The sequence below is a fragment of the Propithecus coquereli genome, unplaced genomic scaffold, assembly GCF_000956105.1.
Source record: "Propithecus coquereli isolate 6110/MARCELLA unplaced genomic scaffold, Pcoq_1.0 Scaffold80, whole genome shotgun sequence".
Classification (NCBI taxonomy): Eukaryota; Metazoa; Chordata; class Mammalia; order Primates; family Indriidae; genus Propithecus; species Propithecus coquereli.
Genome location: NW_012154174.1, coordinates 2,033,861 through 2,055,139, shown reverse-complemented (window position 1 = coordinate 2,055,139; position 21,279 = coordinate 2,033,861). Strand labels below are relative to the sequence as shown.

At 50.6% G+C, this 21,279-nt stretch overlaps 1 protein-coding gene across 1 annotated transcript; it reads left to right on the top strand.

Moving 5' to 3' along the window:
- The first annotated feature begins 773 nt into the window (after positions 1–773).
- Positions 774–9,600, top strand: SFTPD (surfactant protein D). Its single transcript, XM_012663239.1, has 7 exons — positions 774–969; positions 4,591–4,707; positions 4,939–5,055; positions 5,378–5,494; positions 5,927–6,044; positions 6,637–6,719; positions 9,114–9,600. Exons 1-7 carry the CDS (start codon positions 774–776, stop codon positions 9,488–9,490), a joined length of 1,125 nt encoding a protein of 374 aa, XP_012518693.1. The 3' UTR covers positions 9,491–9,600.
- The last annotated feature ends 11,679 nt before the right edge of the window (positions 9,601–21,279 follow it).

The following is a 21,279-nucleotide window of genomic DNA, read 5'->3' as shown; positions in this document are numbered from 1 at the left end:
CTGGCATGTCCCTTCCCCCTCTTTTCCAAGCCGTCTCAGGTGGTCTGGGAGGAACCACAGGTGTCTCAGGTCTCTCTGGCTGCTACTTTGGTATCTCTGATGCTCAACTTTCCCTTGGGTTCCCTCTGGGACTTTTCTCATGGAGACAGCGTCTGGGCCGGCAATGGCAAATCCCCCAGCAAACACGCAACCGCACTCCCAGCCGTGCTCGGGACGTCTCTAAGACATCACTAAGCATTCAGGACTCTGGCTCATTTTCAGACCAGCATTGTGGGCACCAGCGCTGGGCCGTGTAAGGTGGCAAGTGAGAAGAAACAGACTTGCCTTGTCCCAGCTAAGCCAACGGCTGCAATGGCACAGACAGAGAGAGTGAGGTCCGGGGAGGGGAGGGGTCCTGCCCAGAGGCACTCATTGAATCCTTCCTGCTGTGACAGATGGCCTCAGTGAGGAATGCCACCTCCTAGCCACCATACCAAAGGTAGTGGCCCAAGGGAAGGCACAAGAAAGGACATGGGTCATTTGGGAATAGGGAGATGTTGCTGTCAACCTGTATCAGAGCTCCAGCTGGGTAACTCATGCCCTCCAAGGCCAGACCATGTGCCCACCTTGTCCTTAAACTGCTTTTGGAGTCCTGCTGGCTCAGGGCCCCACAGCAGGGAAGAGAGAAGGTGGGAATGGGAGCATCTTCTGACCTCCAAGAACTGGGCCAAGCCCTAACCCATGTCCTTGAGCAGAGAGCATGTCCTTTCTCTCTCTATTCACCTCCCCAGGCCATGCTGCTCCTTCTCTCGGCGCTGGTCCTGCTCACACAGCCTCTGGGGTACCTGCAAGCAGAAATGAAGACCTATTCCCAGAGAACAGTGGCCAACGCCTGCACCCTGGTCATGTGTAGCTCCGTGGAGAATGGCCTGCCTGGTCGCGATGGACGGGATGGGAGAGAGGGCCCTCGGGGCGAGAAGGGGGATCCAGGTAGAGCGGGACTACGGGCTTGTCCTGGCGGGGCGGGTGGACATTGGTATTGCAGCTGACCCGGCAGCTCTGGATGCTCTGCGATGGAAGGCTTGGAGATGGGCTTCCTCCTACCAAGGGGGTGGGTTTCCCCCTGACCTTCAGCCTGTGCTGCTCCACCAGGTGGCCAAGGAATGGCTGTGCTGAGCCCCCTGTGCCTCCCTCCTTCACCCAACTGCCCTGACCTCTCCCTGGGATCCCAGGATCCCTCCCATCCCAAGAACAAGCAAATAGTAGATAAATTACTGATATTTGGGACCTTGTAGAATCTGTGCCAGCAGTTAGCAGTTGTTCATTCTGATTAAATGATGCCTATGCAGGGTGTTAAATATTTTTCATATTTAATTAAACTGCACTGAATGAAGGGTGGGAAAAGATGAGGTTCCATGGCTCCAAACTCAGGCCTGATCAAAAGGATGTGCCCTAATACATTACAGGGGGAGAAAGGGAGCTCACATTTCTTTGTCCAGCCCTGCTCTTGGACATTCACTTGAGTAGTTCATTTACTCCACCCAAAAGTCTTGCAAGGGACATATTAATCTTTGACAGGTAAGAAAACTGTGATGCAGAGAGCTAAACAGCAAGCCATCTAGAAGGCAGAAAGGACATGGGTGTCTGCATTAGGCAGGTCTAGGCTCGACTGCTAGTTTCATCTGCACACCTGGGACCCTGGGGCAAGCCACTCAGTGACACTGAGTCTCACTTTGCTTATCTGCAAACAGAAATAATATCAACCACCCAGAGATGAATAATTGAGCCAAAGGCTTTATTTTTTTATTTAATCTTCAGGACCAAGTTGCATCTTCCTGTTGTGCCAAATAGGTGAATTCTCCTGAGGTTACCAGAGGTACTGATGAATAAGGGGTTTGTCCCTGGAAATACTGTCGCCCACCCAGGGGGAGAGGATCTGGGTTGGATTGGCAAGAAAGGAGAATTCGATTAACCAGCACCATGAAGCAAGGGGCCACCAAGGCACCAGGCCAGGGCTTCAAAGGGATCAAATATGCTTTAACTTTCTGGAGCTGGCACTTTGTTTGAGGAGGAAGGAAGCTAATGACATTTAAGCTGGAAAGATTAAGCAACATCCCTAGGCTTTGTGGGGTAAGGGGCAGGTGAGTATCTGTCTGCACCTTACTGGCAGACAGTGGCTCCCAACATGAATGAGACGGGGCTTGGGGAACACCACCCAGGGGTGAGCTCAGAAGAGGCGTGGGATTCGCCACACCAGTTCTGAGATTCTCAACTCGCTCGGGCTCCCAGAGGGGCCCTGGATTGAATCCCAGGGGGCCTCTCCCACAGTAGCCCTCAGAGCTTGCTGCATGGAACGTGGCGGAGACCTCCCTCTCCTGTGCACGTGCCCACCCCATGCACATCCCAGGCCTGGCTTTGGGTCCCCATTCAGAGGACCGCGCACAGTGGGGCTGAGGGATGAGGCTCTCCTCTGCTGTCAATTCCAGTCACTCGGCCATTACGGGTCTGGGAATGTCGTGGGGAGCTTGGGGCATCCTGACCCAAATAGGTCTGTGTGGGGCCAAAGTCTGCACTTGTGACAACCTGCAGACATTGAAGCATGTGGTCCCCAGAACCTGCTAAAAAGAAAATGTGGGCCTGAGAGAAGAGACCCTTGAGCAGGGGTGGAGGGTGGAGCTGGGGTCACGGTGGTGATGCCCCAGACATGTCATGAAGGGCAAACAAGACCCAAATCCTGGCTTTGGGGGGACAACTCCTTATTCCTCAGCACCCCCTGCATTCCTGCCCAGACAGACCCAGCAGCAGGGGTGCTCACCTCCCTCGGATAAAGCTCCACACCTCACAGCAGCCCTCAGCCTGGCAGGACCGTTCCCCACCCCTGCCTGCTCCTCTGACCTCAGGGCCTCCCACTCGACTCCAACACGCTGGTTGTTGCCGGTCCCTGACCACACTCGGGCCCTCCCTCCCCAGAGCCTCGTCATTTGTTCTCACAGACGTTCCTGAGGCTCATTCCTCATCTCCTTCGGGCTTTGCTCTCAGACCACCTTCTCGGTGGGGCGTCCCCTGTTACCTTCCTTAGAACAGACCCCACTGTCCAACACGCTCTGTGTTTTATTTTTTCTCAGTGGCACTCAGCATTGTGAAATACATCATATGTTGTACATTTGAATTTCCTATTACCCGTTTCCATGCAGTAGAGTTGAGGCTCCAGGAGGGAGAGATTTTTTGTCTGCTTTGTTCACTACTTTATTCCCAGCATTTAGGATAGGACAGGCTCCGTAGACAGTGCCTGGTATGTAGGAGAAGTGCAGTAAATATTTGTGGAATGAATGAATAAATGAATGCAAAATGGAAGGAGAGAGGAATTTCAGTAGCCAAGGTGGCCAAAATGCCAGGCCATAAAGCTTTGCTTCAGGTGACACTAGGGTCCAGGGCTAGGTCTCTGGGGACACTAGAATACAAAATGAGTGCTTTGGAAGGCACAAGTTCTGCTGCTGAGGATGGCGCCCCTATCTCTACCGCAGAGCTCTCCTGGCCTCGATGGTTTGTGCACCAAGAATGGGCAACCTCTAATGCTCCCTTCTAGAGAGTGACTTTCCTCTTTTGGGCCATCTGCCTGCTGCAGCCTGGCCAAGGTGAGGCCCACACGAGGCTCAGCCTGTAGGTGTGGGAAGTGCTTCCATTTCATCCCTAGTAACTAGTGTAAACAGCAGCAGGGCACAAGGCCTGGTGTTCCACTGGGTATGAATGGAACTCAGATGCCTCCAGGTGGTGGTGCTGCTGGGATATGCCAGCACGGAATCTGTCATCCACCCAGCAAATTCACAGTCACCCCCACCACAACCACACTCTTGACTCAGGAAGGCCTGGCCTCTCCTGTCACGAGAGCATGGTTCCCAAGTCTGAAATGTCACCTCTCTCTGCAAGTCACTCTAAATTCTCCTCACCCTTCAAGTCCCACTTCCTCCTTGAGGAAGACGGCTCCGAGTGTGTGTGTGTGTGTGCTGGGGTTGGAGTGTGTGCTGTGATGGGACAAGGGACATCTCACGCATTGTCTTCCTCACCTGTCACCCTGTCTCACAGTTTATCACGAGTCCTTTGTAGAACAGGACCTGAGGCTGACACTGGCATCTGGCCTGTTGCTAAGCATAGAGTAGATGCTGCAGAGATCGGTTCTTAGTGAACAAATGATGAGCGAATGGACAAATAACCGAATGAACTAGTTAGCACCAACTGTCCGGTGTCCTTTCTGATACCAATGTTGGCTCCCCTGATACATATAAGGGGAAAGCAGGAAGCCCACAATCACAGGTAAGCACTGGCAGGTTGCCTGCTGTCACAACTGTGGCTCTGGGGCCGGGAAGGAGCACTGCATGGAAAGTCAGACAGGGCTTGGCCCACGTCCTCCTGTGACTCGGCAAAAGCTGTTTCCTCCCTGTGAAATGGGTGTGCCAACACCCTTTCCTGCATCCCCACTGGACCAGAATGTGTAAAGGTGGAACATGCACACTCTGCAGAACCCTGAGGGAATGCCAGGGACCCGACCCTGAAGGCAGCTGGTTGCTCCGGGGCCTAGGGCCAGGTTTTTGTCAATTTCTTCTGCTGCTACAGGTTTGCCAGGAGCTGTAGGGCAAGCAGGGATGCCTGGACCAGCTGGCGCAATTGGGCCCAAAGGGGACAATGGCTCTGCTGGAGAACCCGGACCAAAGGGAGACCCTGGACCAAGTGGTGAGCAACTAAGCATGGCATTCAGATGTCTCCGGGTGGTGCTGCTGCTAGGTTATGCCAGTAGGCAGGCACAGAGCCATCCCAGGGAGCACTGGGCACTGGGTTATTTCAGGACAGACGGGGCCTACTGTTGGGCAGAATGACAATGCCACCTCTCGACCCCTCACCTTATTACGCAGTCCCCTGCCAGGAGGATCCGGTGTCACTGACTGGGCTGGTCCTTTTCCTTAGGACCTCCAGGACTTCCAGGTGTGCCTGGTCCAGCTGGAACAGAAGGTGTCCAGGGCAGGCAGGGGAACATAGGCCCTCAAGGCAAACCAGGCCCAAAAGGAGAGGCTGGGCCCAAAGGTAGGTGGACAGTGTGGCCAGTCTGAGCGGGGAGGGAGGAATGACGATGGCATCCATGATGTGACCTGAGGCACGCTCAGAGTGCCAGGAAGAGCCCAGACCATCAACTCTGCGAAGGCCTTGCCATGCAGCCCTCCCCCACACCTCCACATTCACAGTTTTCTCCTTTTACCCTCCACAGAGGAACCCCAGGCTGCAAGGAGCAATCTCACCACTTCTCTCTCTGACCTTGGAGTTGTGGGTTAAAAGCTGCACTGCTGAGAAAATGATCCCTGCTGAACACACTGTCAGCAGTGTTTATCCCTGTGTGTTCCTTCCCCAGGAGAAGTAGGTGCCCCAGGCATGCAGGGCTCTGCAGGGACAAGAGGCCCCACAGGCCCTAAGGGAGACAGAGGCGCCCCTGGTGAGCGTGGAGCCCCCGGGAATGCCGGGGCAGCAGGTGGGTGATGGCAAGAGCTGGTGCAGGGCTGGATCCAGTTCTCCTGTGCCCACTATCCATGCCCACCCCTGCCACGTGCATCTGTAAAGTCAGAGCTGGCATTGCTGGGCATTGGGGAGGGTGCATACCTAAGGAAGGTGAATTTGGGGGTTCTGGGGACTGTTTGCATCCAGGAAGAGTGCAGGGCTAAGCAATGAGGACATCCGTATACAGGGAAGGTTATTCATTGGGTGATGGGGACAGTTATACTCAGTGGGTGCTGATTGCTAGGGGATAGGGATGGTCAGTGTCCAGAGGGGATGTGGTTGGGCTCTGGGAACAGGCTATCTGTGGGGAGAATGTATTGCTGGGTAATAAGGACAGTCTTTGTCAGGGAAGGTGACAATGCTGGAAAATGGGTACATAGCTCAGCCAGCCCTTCTTTGACCCCAGGGCCTACTGGAGCTGTGGGTGTGCAGGGAGCTCCAGGTGCCAGGGGACCCCCGGGACTGAAGGGGGACAGAGGTCTTCCTGGAGACAGAGGAGCCAAGGGAGAAAGTGGCCTTCCAGGTAAGGTGGCAGCTCCTGGTCCTGGGAACACCCACTAGGCGTGGCTCGGGGGAGAGGAGGCCTCTTCAGCCCAGGACAGCCCATCCTCTGGGATGTGTGCCCCATTAACGACAAGTGGGAGATGGAACTCAGGAAAGGCTGCCAGGCCGGAAGGCAGGAGCATTAGGTTCTGGTCTTGGCCACCTAGTACTCACGGCAAGGCCTGGGCACTTTCTCCATCTGACCATTTGGAAAACTGCAGCTGCCTTCCCAATGCATAGACAGTTTAATCATCAAAGAACCCACTGGATGGGAAACACGAGGAGTGTGTATTCTTGGTCCATACCCGCTCCCCACAAGTGGAGATGCCATTATATTCCCAGACTTTGTCGTCTGGTTCGGTGTCAGTGAGGTACAGAGACGAGTTTTTTGTTCGTAGCATCTTCTACGTCTTTTCTGCACAGCGGCGACCTGTTGTGGCAGCTGTTGTGTTGTTGGTGGGGGCCCCCCGTGTTTTTTCTGCTGGTTGCTGTTCTTTTGTTGCGGCGCCTCCTCGTTGCTTCTCGTCGGTGTTGTGGAGTCTTCTTTGCTCTGTTTTTTTTGTCTGCTGCTGCTGCTGCTGTTCTGCGGCAGGTGGTGGCGGTCCTGGATGAGGTGGTGCGGCTCCTGGTGGCCTTCTTTTCTTATTATAAGGGTGGTTTGTTGGTTGTTCTGCCGGTGGGGGGGCTGCTGCTGGTGGGTGCTTGGTGGTGGTGGTTGTTTTTGTGTTGTTGTGGTGGTGGTTGTTTTTTGGGGGGTGCTGGTGTGCGTGTGGCTGTGGGTCTGGGGGTGTCCCGCTGTGGGGGTGTGTCTGGGTCTGGCTGTGGGTGCAGGGGGGTGTGGGGGTCTGGGTGGTGTGCGGGTCTAGCGGGGGGGCGCCCTGTTCTCGTTTTTGTGGATATATCTCCAGGGGGCGGAGGGGGGTGTGTGGCCCACATCACCAGTTCACCAGCCTGGCAGAAGCATGGCTGAGGCTACCAGGCTCCAGAACACCCTGAAACCTCCGTGCCACCTGTGCCCCAAGACAAACTGATGCCCTGAGTCCAGTGCAATTCAATAGAGCCTCACTCCCATACACTGTGCTGGTCCCTGGGGCAGGCAAGAGGACACTCAACATGGGCTGCATTTCTTACCTCTGTGGGGCCAAGTGTGGAAGTGCCCAGTGACATTGTCACACAGCCAGCCAGGATAGCACAGAGTCCAGTTCCTTTCCTGGGACCTGGGGCTGGGATACTGCTCTGGGGTACAAGGCAGGTGGGGCCTGACCTTGGTGTGTGGCCAGTGAATATCCCACCTTAGACCTGCTCCTGGGTCAAGCAGCAGGCAGGCTGCCTCTGGGCTCCAGTGCTGGGCTCTGCCTGCAGCTCCCGGGGTGTTTAGAGCAGAGATTCTGCCCTAACCCTGGAACCCTGAGGAGTCGGAGGCCTCTAGGAGCATATGCGTGAGTCCACCTCAGTCCCCAACTGCTCGCACTCCTCTGCCTTTCCTGTTGTCATCTGTGAGTCCACAGCCTTCAGGCAAATCTCACTGAGCCAAAAAGGGCAGTTTTCTGAAGCAGTAGAGCATAAAGGGGCTTCCTTGGATAAGACATAGGTAGGCCTGGCTCCTGAGTACCCACATTCAGAGACGAGAGTGTCAAGCATTTGGTGTATCTCCCTCTCTCCATGAACATATTTGTGTATGTGCTCACTGGCTCATAGATGCACTGATGCAAACACAAAGAACACATGCTTGTGCACCCACCACGTGCGTACTTAAATACCACCACTCGCTCCGTAGCCATCTACATACACGAGCTCATATCTACAGGCACACACGAATATGCACATACATCCAGATGGAAGCTAAGTACTCCGGGGGGCTTTTGAATGGAGACACAGGCGTATCCATGTATCCACATGCATAGCCACCTAGGTGCATGCAACATAAACCCAGGAAGGGCACATGAACTCTTGCACCGACCTTGTCCGGGGCTGCTCTGCATGCCACCCTGAGCCCACAGAGAACCTTCCCCCTGAGCCCTTGTTGAAGATGCTCAGAGGTGAAGGACATTGGGTCAGGGTTTAACTTGGACTCCCGCCAGCCCAACAAGGCCAGGGGCATTGCCCTCTCTGGAGTCTGAGGGTCCAATGTCCTTTGCAGATTTCCATGCTTAGGCCCAGAAGCCACAGGGATGGAGAAAATTGGAATACAAAGAGATACTTGACATGTCACACAGGTGATACTTTTGTGAAATGAGCCTTTCCTTTAGAGATGAGGAATCGGAAATCCTGACAAGGGAAGGGTCTTTCTTTGCCCACCCAGACGGTTATTGCCAGGGTGGATCTGAATGCCTGGTCTTCTGATTCCCATCCAGGGCTCTCCCCAGCACAAACCCGACCACTGCCCCCATGCACACATGCCCCTTTCAGATGCCCTCCTCCCCTCCCCCTGCACCTGCTCGCCTGGCTGGGGCATCACCCACGTGCTTGCCAATAGGCAGCGAGCAGAGATGAGCACATGACAGCTCTCAGACACCGCACCCTATCCTCTTCTCTTCCCCCAGCCCGTCACACAGCACAGACCCTGTCTGACAACCCCACGTCTCCTGCTATATATGCCGGGATGACAGTGGGCTGGCTGCATTGTGTTTTCTGTACTCTCAGAAACTGGCCCAACTACATGGTAATCAACCTGAGAAAAGTTGTTTAATTCTACATGGTGATTGAGAAATTGATTCTGGCATACACCTGAGCTGAAATAGAAATAGAAATGTCTGAGCTTTGGTGTCAGACAGCGAGGTTTAATCCCTAACTGCATATTTGATGGTTGCATGATTCTGGGCCTCTTACTTAACCTCTCTGAGCTCTAGTAAATGGGGAACAATAGTACCGTCTTACAGGGGAGCTGAGGCAGTTCTGGAACCAAGTGTCTCACTTGCATTCTCTCTGGTGCCCCGATACCCACCGTATAGGAGGTATAGGAAGCTCAGGTTGGAGTGCAGAGGTCTCCGAGCCACTGAGCTCTGGCCAGGTTCTGCCACAACCCCAACCTGACTCTCCTCTTCTCCTAGTTGAGCTCTTTCCCAATGGCCGAAGTGTAGGGGAGAAGATCTTCAAGACCCTAGGCCTGGAAAAGCCTTTTGAGGATGCGCAGCAGGTGTGCGTACAGGCTGGCGGACAGCTGGCGTCCCCACGCTCTGCGGCTGAGAATGCAGCCTTGCAACAGCTGGTCACAGACCAGAACAAGGCTGCTTTCCTGAGCATGACTGACACCAAGACAGAGGGCAAGTTCACCTACCCCACAGGGGAGCCCCTGGTCTATTCCAACTGGGCCCCGGGGGAGCCCAACAATGACGGCGGGGCAGAGAACTGCGTGGAGATCTTCACCAATGGCAAGTGGAACGACAAGGCTTGTGCAGAGCAGCGCCTCGTGATCTGCGAGTTCTGAGCCTCATGGGGTGGGTGGGGCGGTGCTTGGCCCAGGAGGCTGGCTAGCAAGTCAGTGCTCAGACCTGAGTGCTGCCAACATCCTAATAAAAAGGTGACCGCCTCTGCTGGCCAGGGCTTCTCTACGGAACGCAGCCAAAAGGTAGGGCTACTGCAGAACGCCTCTCAGAGTAAGACAGGAGACTGCCTTCACACACTGGAAGACCTGCCAGGGGAAGAAGGGGCCAGCCTACAATGGCTTTTATCCCCTGCAAGGGGATAAAAAGTAGGTGTCCAGTGACCTTCGTGTCCCCAAATCCAATGACTGCTTTTCAGCCCTCCTTCTCAAACTATCAGCTGCATTCGACCCCGCTGATCACTCCCTCCTCTTTCAAAAACTTCCTCCTCTCAGCTTCCAGGACTCCGCTCTTGCCTGCTTTGACTCTTACCTTATGGCAGCTCCTCATCAGTCCCTTTTGCTTGTCCCTCTTCCTCTACTTGATCACCTAATGGCAGAGTGCCCAAACCTCAACTCTTGGTTCTCTTCTGTCCTTATACTCACTCCAGAGATGAGCTCATCTTGTCCCCTGACTTCAAATTCCTTCTACAGGCTTATGGCTCCCACGTGTATACCCCTGTTCAGGTCTCTCACTGAACCCGGACTCCTCTAGCCAACGCAGGCTACAGCCCCAGGACTGGGTGGTCCCCATGGATGTCTGTTGCTTCAAGGTCTGAGCTCAGGAAGCTGCAGAGTTGTCAGGGTGACCTAGTAGGGAATGTCTACCTCCCCAGCCAGACTGCATGGCTCTGCACCCCACAGACTCTTCCTCATCCCTGGACTGCCCAGGACCTATCTCCATCCCTGTCAATATAACTGCCTCTTGGCTCATGGGAGGAGTATCAGCTGCATAATTCTAAAGCCATCTGAAATCTCAGGGAACTTTGGAGCAAAGGGTGTCTGACCAAACTCAAATTTACCTCCAAACCTTCTCTTGCCTGGTGATTCCAGCTATGTTCTTTCCCACTCTACCTCAGAGATAATCTAGTTATAGCCTCCTTCTCATTTTCCACGTATGGAAACCAAGGCACAGTGTGCGTAGGGGGGACTTGTGCAGGGACACAGGGCATGTCAGCGTTAGAGATGGGTCATCAATAAGGTCATTCTGACCCCGAAGCTTATTTTTTTTGCCTGTAAATATACAGGACAAAGACCCCTGTATATTTAGTTGATTTTATCGAAACACTTGCAAAAATGATTTACACGACACCTGCGTTCAAAAAATGGCAATGGCACCTAAATGAACCACAGCCCTGCAAGAGAGGCAAACAAATACTCGCTCCCCCAGACAGGAAACCAGCCATTCTCCCCTTTGTTGACAGGGACCAGGGGTACTGTCCTTCCTGGACGAGACTCCTCCAAACCCCACCTCTCTTCCCAGCTCTCCTGCAGGCACATTTCATACACAGGACAGCATATCTATAAAACAAAAGCTGCACTTCAGACAGCATGCAGTCCAGGCTCTCTGCTAAGATCTTTCTCTGTCACTAAGAAAACAAAATCCCCAATTCCTGTCAGTTTCTGAAATACAAGCCAATTACACAATAATAAGCAAACAGCTCTCTAGTACAGAGGCCACACCTGGACACACTCATTGAGGGAGCTTAAAAAGGCTTTCTTTTTAAAATTGCAAGTAAGAGAAAACAACTGGACCTAGTTTAAGCCAAAGAGAAATATTTTTTACTAAGAACAGAGGTTTCTGAATGGGCTCAAAAAGGAGTAGGGGAGCATAGGCAATGCCATGCCACCTCCATGGCTCTGCTTCTGTCTGGGCATCTTTGCGTCTTTCTTTCCTTTGCACACCAGATTTCTCTGCTTCCTGGTGTCTTGATTGCTCGAGCATAAGGAATCTTGTCATGGAGACTGCTGCACAGAGATCAGAAACCCTCACCTAATATCAATTAGAAACTCCTGTGGAAATGAGTCCACCTGTCTCAGATGCCCACCCTTGGTCCAATCAACTATACTTGAGGGGTGGGACCACACAGTACAATATGGTCACCAGGATCCATGCAAGGTCATGGTGGTCTGGGCAGACTCTACAAAAGCGTGCATTACCTACCCCAATTCTTAAGCTAAGCCTATTTATTGACAAGGGGGAGGAATGAGTGGCAGAACCAGGTGAAGAGAAAAACATATCCTGTGGTGTTGAAGGCCTGAAATGTTGAGACCCCCAAACCCCAAGAAGAAGCTTCAGATCTGCCAGCACCATGGGGTATAGGGGTCTGGTTGCTCCCCAGCACAGAGAACAAGTGAGGAGGGCCATATGGGCTCTGTAGACACAGCCCGATTAAAGTGGAGGACTGAAGCAATTCATCACTTCAAGTCCTGACTCGCATTTCTGAGCACAGAGGCCTCTCCTGCACTGATGTACACGGGTGAAGGTCAAGACAGATCTCAGTGTCTGCTCTATCTCAGCCATAGCAGCCAGGGTTTAGTAGCCTAGGTGTCAAGTTAAGCCAGGGTGGGTGACTCTCGCACTTTCAGGAGGTGTTATGACCCTAACAATGCCAGGTGACATCATGGCAGGAGACTGAAATCCATCCACGTCTGGAAGAGGGAACTTTCATAGCAGTTTCCTAGGGAAGCCCCTGCTCAGTGTAATAGTGTATTCTCATGTCTCCTCTTGGTTTCCACGTTTGGTTGGAACAAACCAATTGGTTTCCAACAAACCAATCCACATCCCATGATGAACAGCCAGTGGGGAGCCCTGTGATGTTTGCTTTTCCAGGACCCTATCTTTGTTCTGAATCTTCCTGCTGTACAACATTGACAATTGAGTTGCTTAAGTTCAGAGCATTCTCAACCACTCTCACCTTCCGGATGTTCACTTTAATCCAAGTTTAATGATGTGCTTGATCTGTTTAAGTTACCTACGTTTTATATACTAGAGCAAAGAAGCTGGGTATCTATTAGTGGAAATACAATATTAATTTATATGTCAAATATTTGTCCAGGCACTGGACACAAAGATGGAAATGGCTAGCCATGCCCTCATAGATCCAGCAGCCCTGCACGTCCCTAGCATTACAGAGAAGTAAGTGGTAAGATTGTGTCCCAGCAATGGACAAGAGAGGTTCTCAACAAGTGGATATAGAATGAATAGATGGATTATAAAAGCTTTCAACCAGGAGAAGAGAAGAGAGCCATCTCCTTGTGCAATCACCAAGCCACTCAGAGACCAAGACACCCTTTATTACTGTCCACTCTACTTGTCTGTGACTATTAGGCCTCTGTATGGGTGATAGCAGGCATCTTATGGTAGGTTTTACTGTTTTTCACCAGTATTTGGATGAGAGACCTTTTGAAAGTAGGCGTGATCCTGTGCTGTGGGTCATTTATGGGTGGAAGCAGACAAGGGCAAGTGCACATTTCTGCACCTTCTCTTCTGCTGCCATGGTGATTGCAGGATTGGTGGATATAAAGCTGTACGATCTGGCATTCTGGAACCCTGAACAAACGCATGGGAAACAACTGACCTTGGGGATCACCTGGGTCCACTTGGACTCTGAGTGATATTGGGGGCCGTTACCGCAGCGCCCACAGCCCATCTTTACTGGATACATTTAGAATTATCATGTTTGACTTTCATTTACTCAAGAGCCTGTGGGCTCTCTAAGACTGCCTGGCTGGAACGCCGCTGGGCCACAGAGAGGGACTTTTGAGGGCCTTGCATGAGCAAACTGGTACTTTTTAAAGTCCTGTTTGTAGGGCTGAATAAAGTGTTTTTAAGATGTCTCCACGTCCTTTGATCCAAGGAAATTGCAGTGACCTTGCTGCCAGCCCTTCTGCATATTTATTTTTAATTCCCCTAATACTTCATTTCAGGTGTAAGTGGCTGGGGCCAGGCCAGGGCTGAATGGTCAGGTGGCAACTTCAGGCCAAGCTAATACTTTCTGAGACCAGAGGGATAGATGAGGGCAGGAAGGGGAGGATATAGGTGGTGGGCTTTGGGCAAGCCTGGGATGCTTGGCCGCTGAGTGGAGAGACAGCCTGAGAGAACAGAAAGAGGGATGGGAATTGTCCAAAGAATCCAGAAACTTACTGCATTCCCTATAAAATGCTCACAGAAAAAAAAAAAAGAGAAAGTGATTGAAGCTGCGAGGACTTCATAAAGTGACTTTAAAGCTCTTATGAAAAAATGAGTCCTGGAAGAGTCAAGAAAATTGCTTAAAATAACATAATATAATTAAAATGGACTTGGGTTTTATAAAACTGGCATAATTAAAATACTGTATTAATGACATAGGAATAGACAGAATAATGAAAAATAACAGGAAGTCTAAAAATGGGCTCAAGTATGTGTCCATACACATATATATCATATACACACAATAAAAATAGAATACCAAAATTATAGGAAGACAATGACTTGTCAATTAATAATGCTGAGTTAAATGGTTAAGTATTTAAAAGAAAAGAGAAATCAGATTTTTTTTTTTTTTTTTTTAAGAAACAGGGTCTTATTCTGTTGCCTAGGCTGGAGTGCAGTAGAGCAATTACAGCTCACTATAATCTTGAATTCCTGGGCTCAGGTGAACTCCTGCCTCAGCCTCCTGAGTAGCTGGGACCACAGACATGCACCACTATGCCTGCCCAATTTTTTTTAAAGAATTTTTTTGTAGAGATGGGGGTCTCATTATGTTGCCTAGGCTGGTCTCAAACTCCTGGTCTCAAGCGATCCTCTCACCTCGGCCTCCCGAAGTGCAGGGATTACAGGCATGAGACACTCTGCCCAGCCTAGATTCTTTTAATTACATATACAAATCAAAATTAGAAGAAAATATAAATAATGATTTACTTGGTCTTGGAGGGATAAAAGAGCTATCTGAGAATGCTATTAGAGAGGGAAACCCAAAATGATAATACTGACACATCTGACTACATAAGAAATTCTCTGCTGAAAAGTAAAACGCAACAGGAAAAAAAAAGCTGATGTATTTGTAATGTACCTAACAGATAAATAAATAAGAAAATGATTAATATCTAAACAGAAAAAAATGGAATAAGAATGGGAAGAGGAAATTCATAAAATAAGAAATACTAATGACCAATAGTACTGAAACATGAAAAAAAAATGCACAATCTTAGTAGCAATTAAAGAAACTCGAATCAAACGGTAATGAGTATTCCAAAACCTGTGGGATAGAGCTAAGGATATACTCACAGTATATAACTTTACTTTCATCATTAATTAAAAAATTAAAATCATGCACTGAAAATAGTTGAATTAAGTGTTCATCTTTCAAAACAAATTTTAAAACAAAAAATAAAGGTCCAAATAAATATAAAAGTGAAATTAATGAAATGTAAAACAAATAACAATAATACAAATGACAAATTAACCCAGAAACTAGACTTTTAAAAACTCAAATTAGAAAAATATATCTTGATAAATCTATATAAGAAAAAAACAGCCAACACGTGTAGTAGTAGCAATAAGAGAGGAACTTTAACCGCAGATAGGAAAAAGATTAAAGGAATTTTGGTAAAATATATTCACCTCCTTTTAGGTATTGATCAGGATTGAAAGAGGCAGGGACTCAGGGGATTTGTCGCCCTTCCCCACCCCTCCTTCGCTCTTGCTGTATGGCCTTGCTCTGCACCCCTTGCCCTGAAGCTCTGGGTGGTTTGTAGCTCCCTGGCTAATCAGGAGGGAGGTGGCACTGACTTTTCTTTGATCTGGAATTTAGCCTCTAACCTTGCTGTCTCAGGCAAGAACAACCATGTGACAGTGTGTGTGATCCTAAGCCACCTCTGCCCCTTCCCCCTCCAGCTCAGACACAGGTGGGTGCTTCCACATCTGGACTCTCCAAACCTCTTTCCCATAGGGAATCCAAAATGCACACCACCTTTTCTGACTCCTGCCCTTGGAGTGCTTGGGAACCAGACCCCATCGGCGTAGGAGAGAAGATCGCCCCAAAACTGCTCCCAGACAGAGCACGGAAGAGGCAGCACAGCTGGGCAAGGCGAGCTCTCCAGAGGATGTTCTCAATAGCGGAAAGGGTCTTGCGTGAAACCCGGCATATGGCATCTGGCAGTATTTTTGTCATTGCCAAGGCCACAGGTTCTTACACAAACAGGAAGCTGGATGTATCAGGAGCACCAAGCAGGGTTGGAAAATGAGTCCTTTTCCACACACCATCTCAGATCCCTTGGTGATGACTACAGGGTTAAAATGGCTTTCAGGGTCCTGGCCAGGCTGTGTAGGAGGTAGTTGATTGGCTGGCTGTGTCTGCCACGCATGTGGGGAGGAGAGCGCCAGTATGTGTACTAATGTTTGCCATCCTTGGCTTAAGAGGGCACTGCCCTGCGGGACCGGAAGGATCTCAACAGGGGGGATGCCCTGAGCTTCATCCGTGAGCCCAGTGCAGGCACTTTCTGGGACCTCTGAGGGAACCCTGGTGCTTCCACCGATGGGCTTCCCAGGCAGCTCAGGGACAAGAAACAAAGACAGTGTTGCCACACACTGACAGCTGGTGGAACAATGTCATCTCCATTTGAGACTTGTGGGAGATCCCCCTGTGTGCACTGGTCCCCCTGCTATGGCCTATTTGGTCCTGGGCAGAGTCTCCAAAGTGTCCTTAGTTACACGTCCCCAGCCTGAACCCCTTTGTACTTTTGACAGGACATTGGGTTGTCACAAAAATCAGAAGCGAGCACTTAGTAGTGTTCTCAAAAAGAACCTGATTCAGAGAAAAGTCCAAATTCTTTCCCTGCAGATGCTGATGAAAGGGAAAAGTGATTGCATTTCAGAGACATACCCAGAAAGTCCACAGAGGGAGCCCAGTGAGAAGCCCACAGATCCAGCCCCAGAGGGCCCAGGCAAGAGCAGCAGCGAATGCCTGTCTCGAAGGGGTTCTGAAACTGCCCTGGACGCAGAGATCTGTGAGGACGCAGATAGGAGCAGGGTGGGGTGGCATGCAGGCCCTGCCCTAAAGAGCTCACAGTCTAGTTTTGGAAAGGAGACAGACACATCGACAAGCAACCGAGAATCCCACCAGTCCCAAGGGCTTGCAGGACAGGGAGGGCTGTCGGGATGCAGCGTGCTGGAGGCCTGTGGTCATCTAGAGGGACTGCGCGTCTGGCTCTGGCCCTGCAGGGTGAGGGCAGAACACGAGTGGGTGTAGCAACCAGGACAAAGCCGAGAGGGGCTCGTGGGACCCCCACCGCTCACCTGGCCCGGCCTGTGAGCCTCTCTGCGTTTGCAGGCCTTGTCTTAGAGTAGACCAGCAGAGGGCAGCATGAGGCCACAGCACCTGTGCACATGGCCAGGCTGACCCGGCCAGGGATACCCAGTGAATTTTGCCGCTTCTCCCTCGAATCCACCTTGAAGCTTAGTTAAGCTCCAGAGAAGGGGAGTGGGGTCACACATCCTGGGGGAGGACTCCGATTCATGCATTCATTTGTTCGTTCATTTATCCTTTCGACAGTTACTAATTGAGTGTGTATGAGCACTGGGACTGCAGAGGTGAAAGATGTGGTCTTGCACTACTCGCAACAGCAGGGACGAATGCTTGCATGGCCTTTACTGCAGGACAGTGCTGTCCTAATTGCCTTACTTGTACCGTTTGTTTATTCTTCTCAACAACCCTCTGGGGTGGGCACCATTATTATCCCAATTTCCCAAGAAGAGGACTAAGGCACAGAGAGTGTATGTGATGTGCCCAGGATTACACAGCTGCAAACCGGTGGAGCCAGGATTTGGATGCCAGCAGTCTGGCTCCAGAGTCCTCACTCTGAATGACTTTGCTACACTGCACCACTTTAAACAAGCAGAGGGCCATGAGGATATCAAATTTCTGATTGCTAAGAAGAAAATAAAACAGCGTGTTGTAATGGTGTCTGGGGTTGGAGCAACCTTAGAGTCCATGGTCAGATGAGGACTCAGGTGAGGGTACAATGGTGCCATATGACCCAAGACCTGGCAGTGGAAGAGGGTCTTATTAGTGTCCAAACAATCTCTGTTGAGCCTCTGGGGTCCTAGAACACAGCTTAAGGCCACTTGTGGACCTTTTGTCCACGACTAAGTACCCACACTCCTCTTGGGGCCAAGATGATTTTGTCAAGCATCCCAGTCACTTTTGCTGGTTACTACCCTGAAGAGATGCATAAGGTGGCACAAGCACAAGCCAGAACAGCAGGCTGGACCATGGATTGGCAGTGGCTAGCCTCACCCGCGGTATTTGTTCGGTTAATAAATGGCTACTTGCACCCCACTTCTTTTAAGCATGACACCTGTTTTTGATGGACAAACCACTGGTTCACAATTGTAGACACTGTCCCATCCCCACACAGATGGCTGCCAGTGTTGACAGCACCCCTTCCCAGACGGGTCCCCTGCCCTGAGCACCTCCCTCTTCCCAGCAGCCCATCAGCCACTCGGGGTTACCAGGACAACATCACTTTACAAAATCCACTTCCCGGCATCTCCAGCCTAGGCTCCCTGATGACATCCAATCCCTTCCTGGTTAATGAAAAAACCCACAGAATCCATGATTCCTGGCAGGCTTCAAAGCACTGATGAGTTACACAATAATAAGCAAACAGCCTTCCAGGTCAGAGGCACTGCCGTGACACACATATCCCAAGCGGGTGAGTCTGGGGCATATGACCCCTGGCACTGGTCCATCTCTGCCAGCCACAGAGAAGGAAGCTTGAGGATGTGAATGCTAGGTCCTCAGCTGGGACCCTAAGTCCCCATCCTCTGGCTCCGGCTTGGCTAAGGCGACAGCAGCAGAGCTATAGTGCTTCAAAGAAAGATTGCCCTGCAGGAACAGGCCCTACAATTCCAGGATCTAGACCCAAACAGGAAGGAGCTGCAGCCTTGACTGTCACAAGCGTTGGTAGCTGTTTTCATTCTGACACAGGCAGCATATCACAATCACATTGGCTATGTCTATTCTTTGGCAGAAGAACATTGACTTATAGGCATAACTTAAATCCAAAGTCCCCATCTCAAGGCAAGCAACACTTGCCACTCTAACTTACCCCAACTGGCTTTCTACAGACTTCAGTAATAGCTGATAAGTGTTTAACCCATAATTAGTTTGGACAGAATTGCCAGGCAACTAAAACTGAAAACAGTTCTCAGATCCTGCATCTTAGCTCCTGAATTGGGCCCTGCAGTCTGGATCCATGCATAACCATTGATTCATCCAACTTTAGAAGAGAGAAGTCTTTGGAGACCAATTTACAGACAGGAAAACTAAGGCCCAGGAAGCTGACATGTCACTCAGTACATTAGTCAGGGAGCTAACCGCAAACCGCAATCTCCTGTTCCCCAAATCTGAACCTCCCACCCACCAAACCATCTCTTCTCTAGCCCTAACATGGTGCACAGAGACCCAGCGCTTCCTCTCCCCCTGGGCATGGCCCCAGAGCCTGAGCCCAGGCTGCACAGAGTTCTGAACAGCAGCTTCCTTTCCTGGAATGCTTTGAGGTGCCTGAATGCTTTGACCTTCAGGTACCTACTCCATGCAAGAGGCAGCAAAGGGAGACTGCAGCTCAGAGATGTCTGCCAGTTCCCTGGTCTAAAAACCAGCCTGGGGCATGAATGGCAGAGACACCTTTTCCATTAGGACCAACAACAGGACCCAAGAGGCTGCTCACACTTGTCCCCATTCCTAAAGTCTCAAGGGGAATGTGCTGCCTGTGGCCCATAAGGTCTGTCTTTGAAATGCCTGTCCTCATTGAGTCCACTGTGCAAGAGATGGCAATCATTACATGCCCCTTAGTAAAGGAAACTGCCTGCCCTCAGCCTTTGAGAGAGAGAGAGAGAGAGAGAGAGAGAGAGAGAGAGACTGAGTGTTTGGAGGGTCACCTTGAATCCATAATTTCCCTCTTGTTCCAGGTCTTGGGAGGCCTGGATGAACTACAGTTTCTATCTATCTTTAGACCCTCACGAGAATCCTGTATCTTCAGTTCAGCTCACCTTCTCCCAAGCAAACTTGCACCGGGCACCCATTGCTTGCTGATAACATTGGGAAATGAACACAGGGAGGTAGTCTGTCTCAACTCTGGACTGCGGGAAGATGGTGGCAAGGGCTATGTTTAGAGAGAGGAGCTCTGGAGAGATGGCCGGGCGCTGTATGGGGAGAGAACAAGCCCCACCTACCCGGGAGCCCACGGAGAAGCCTCCTGCCCTGTAAAGTGGCCGAGAAAGGAGAGAGTCAACCAGAAGCTTCCAAGTGCGGGGACCTGGCCAGGCGTGGTGGTTCATGCCTGTAATCCTAGCCCTCTGGAGGCTAAGGCGGGAGGATTGTTTGAGCTCAGGAGTTCAAGACCAGCCTGAGCAAGAGCGAGACCCCATCTCTACTAAAAATAGAAAGAAAGAAATTGGCCAAATAACTGAAAAAAAATAGAAAAAATTAGCCAGGCGTGATGGCGCGTGCCTGTAGTCCCAGCTACCTAGGAGGATGAGGCAGGAGGATCGCTTAAGCCCAGGAGTTTGAGGTTGCTGTGAGCTAGGCTGACGCCACGGCACTCTAGCCCAGGCAAGAGAGTGAGACTCTGTCTCAAAACAAAAGCAAAACAAAACAAAAAAACAAAGTGCGGGGAGTGGGGTGGGGTGAAGGCTACATGCCAGGAAACGATCCGTGTGGAGCCCGGTAACTGTATCTTCTGCAATTTTACTGTCCTTCTCACAGTGTGAAAAAGGGCCCACTCATCTCAGTGTTGACCATGACAACCCTCTTACCACAAAATAGAAAGAATTATATAATAGTGACTGTTAGTTTTATCATTTTTGTCTCGGTCGTGAGAGAGTTTGGGTGTCACTGTTGTGCTTGGTTACAGGAATTCTCTTGTTCTGGGACACCCTACACGTGTATCTTTCTCCCTTCTAAAAAGTTTCTGGTCTTTCCTTTTTCTATTGCCATAACCCAGGCTTCATCTGTGCTTCGAAATTTTAAGCAGTTTCCTATTCCCTTAGCAAGCAGTCTGGAACTGAGTTGGAAGTAGCGAGCTGCTTTGCTCCTCATCGCAAAAATGCTCTTCTCCTTGCCCCGAGTGCAGCGCTCGAAGAAGAGCCTCGAAGGATTGAACATTCAGCGATGTGACACTCTAGGTGCACTAGAGGCCAAGGATACAGGTCCAGCCACCCTCACCTCATGGGCCCCCACGTCTTCAGCACATCCCAGCCCTGTCCTGATAGTCCTGCAGAAGGAGCGCATCTGGGAGAGAGCTCTGCCCAGCACTCGCTTCCCAGGACCCAACCCATTTGTCCACTTGCAATTTTGAGTTTTTTTGGTTTTTTCCTTTGTTTATTTTTTGTGTTTTTCTTTTTTTTTTTTTGAGATAGGGTATCGCTTTGTTGCCCAGGCATGAGAGCAGTGGCATGATCATAGCTCACAGCATCCTCAAACTCCTTGGTTCAAGCCATCCTCCTGCCTCAACCTCCAAGTAGCTGGGACTACAGGTATGCACCACCCCGTCTAGCTAATTTTTGTATTTTTTGTAGTGATGGGGTCTTGCTATGTTGCTCAGGCTGGTCTTCAAATTCTGATCTCAAGCAATCCTCCCACCTGGGCTTCCCAAAGTGCTAGGATTATAGGTGTGAGCCGCCATGCCCAGCTCACTTGTAATTTTTCAACGTATCCCTTCAACAAACATTCATCGAGTACTTATTAACTATGAGGTGCTTTTCCTGGTAGTTCAGATACAAATAGAAATAAAACAGAAAACTAAGGTTAACCAAAGCTTTTCACTAAGTTAAAGTGACACTTGGCCCATTCACAAAATATGTTCCAATC

Bases quoted from the DNA above. Each gene is read 5' to 3' on its own strand.
- SFTPD (XM_012663239.1), top strand. From the start codon at position 774: ATGCTGCTCCTTCTCTCGGCGCTGGTCCTGCTCACACAGCCTCTGGGG. The intron at 4,708-4,938 runs GTGAGCAACTAA...CCTTTTCCTTAG, and splicing joins GGGAGACCCTGGACCAAGTG to GACCTCCAGGACTTCCAGGT. The intron at 5,056-5,377 runs GTAGGTGGACAG...TTCCTTCCCCAG, and splicing joins AGGAGAGGCTGGGCCCAAAG to GAGAAGTAGGTGCCCCAGGC.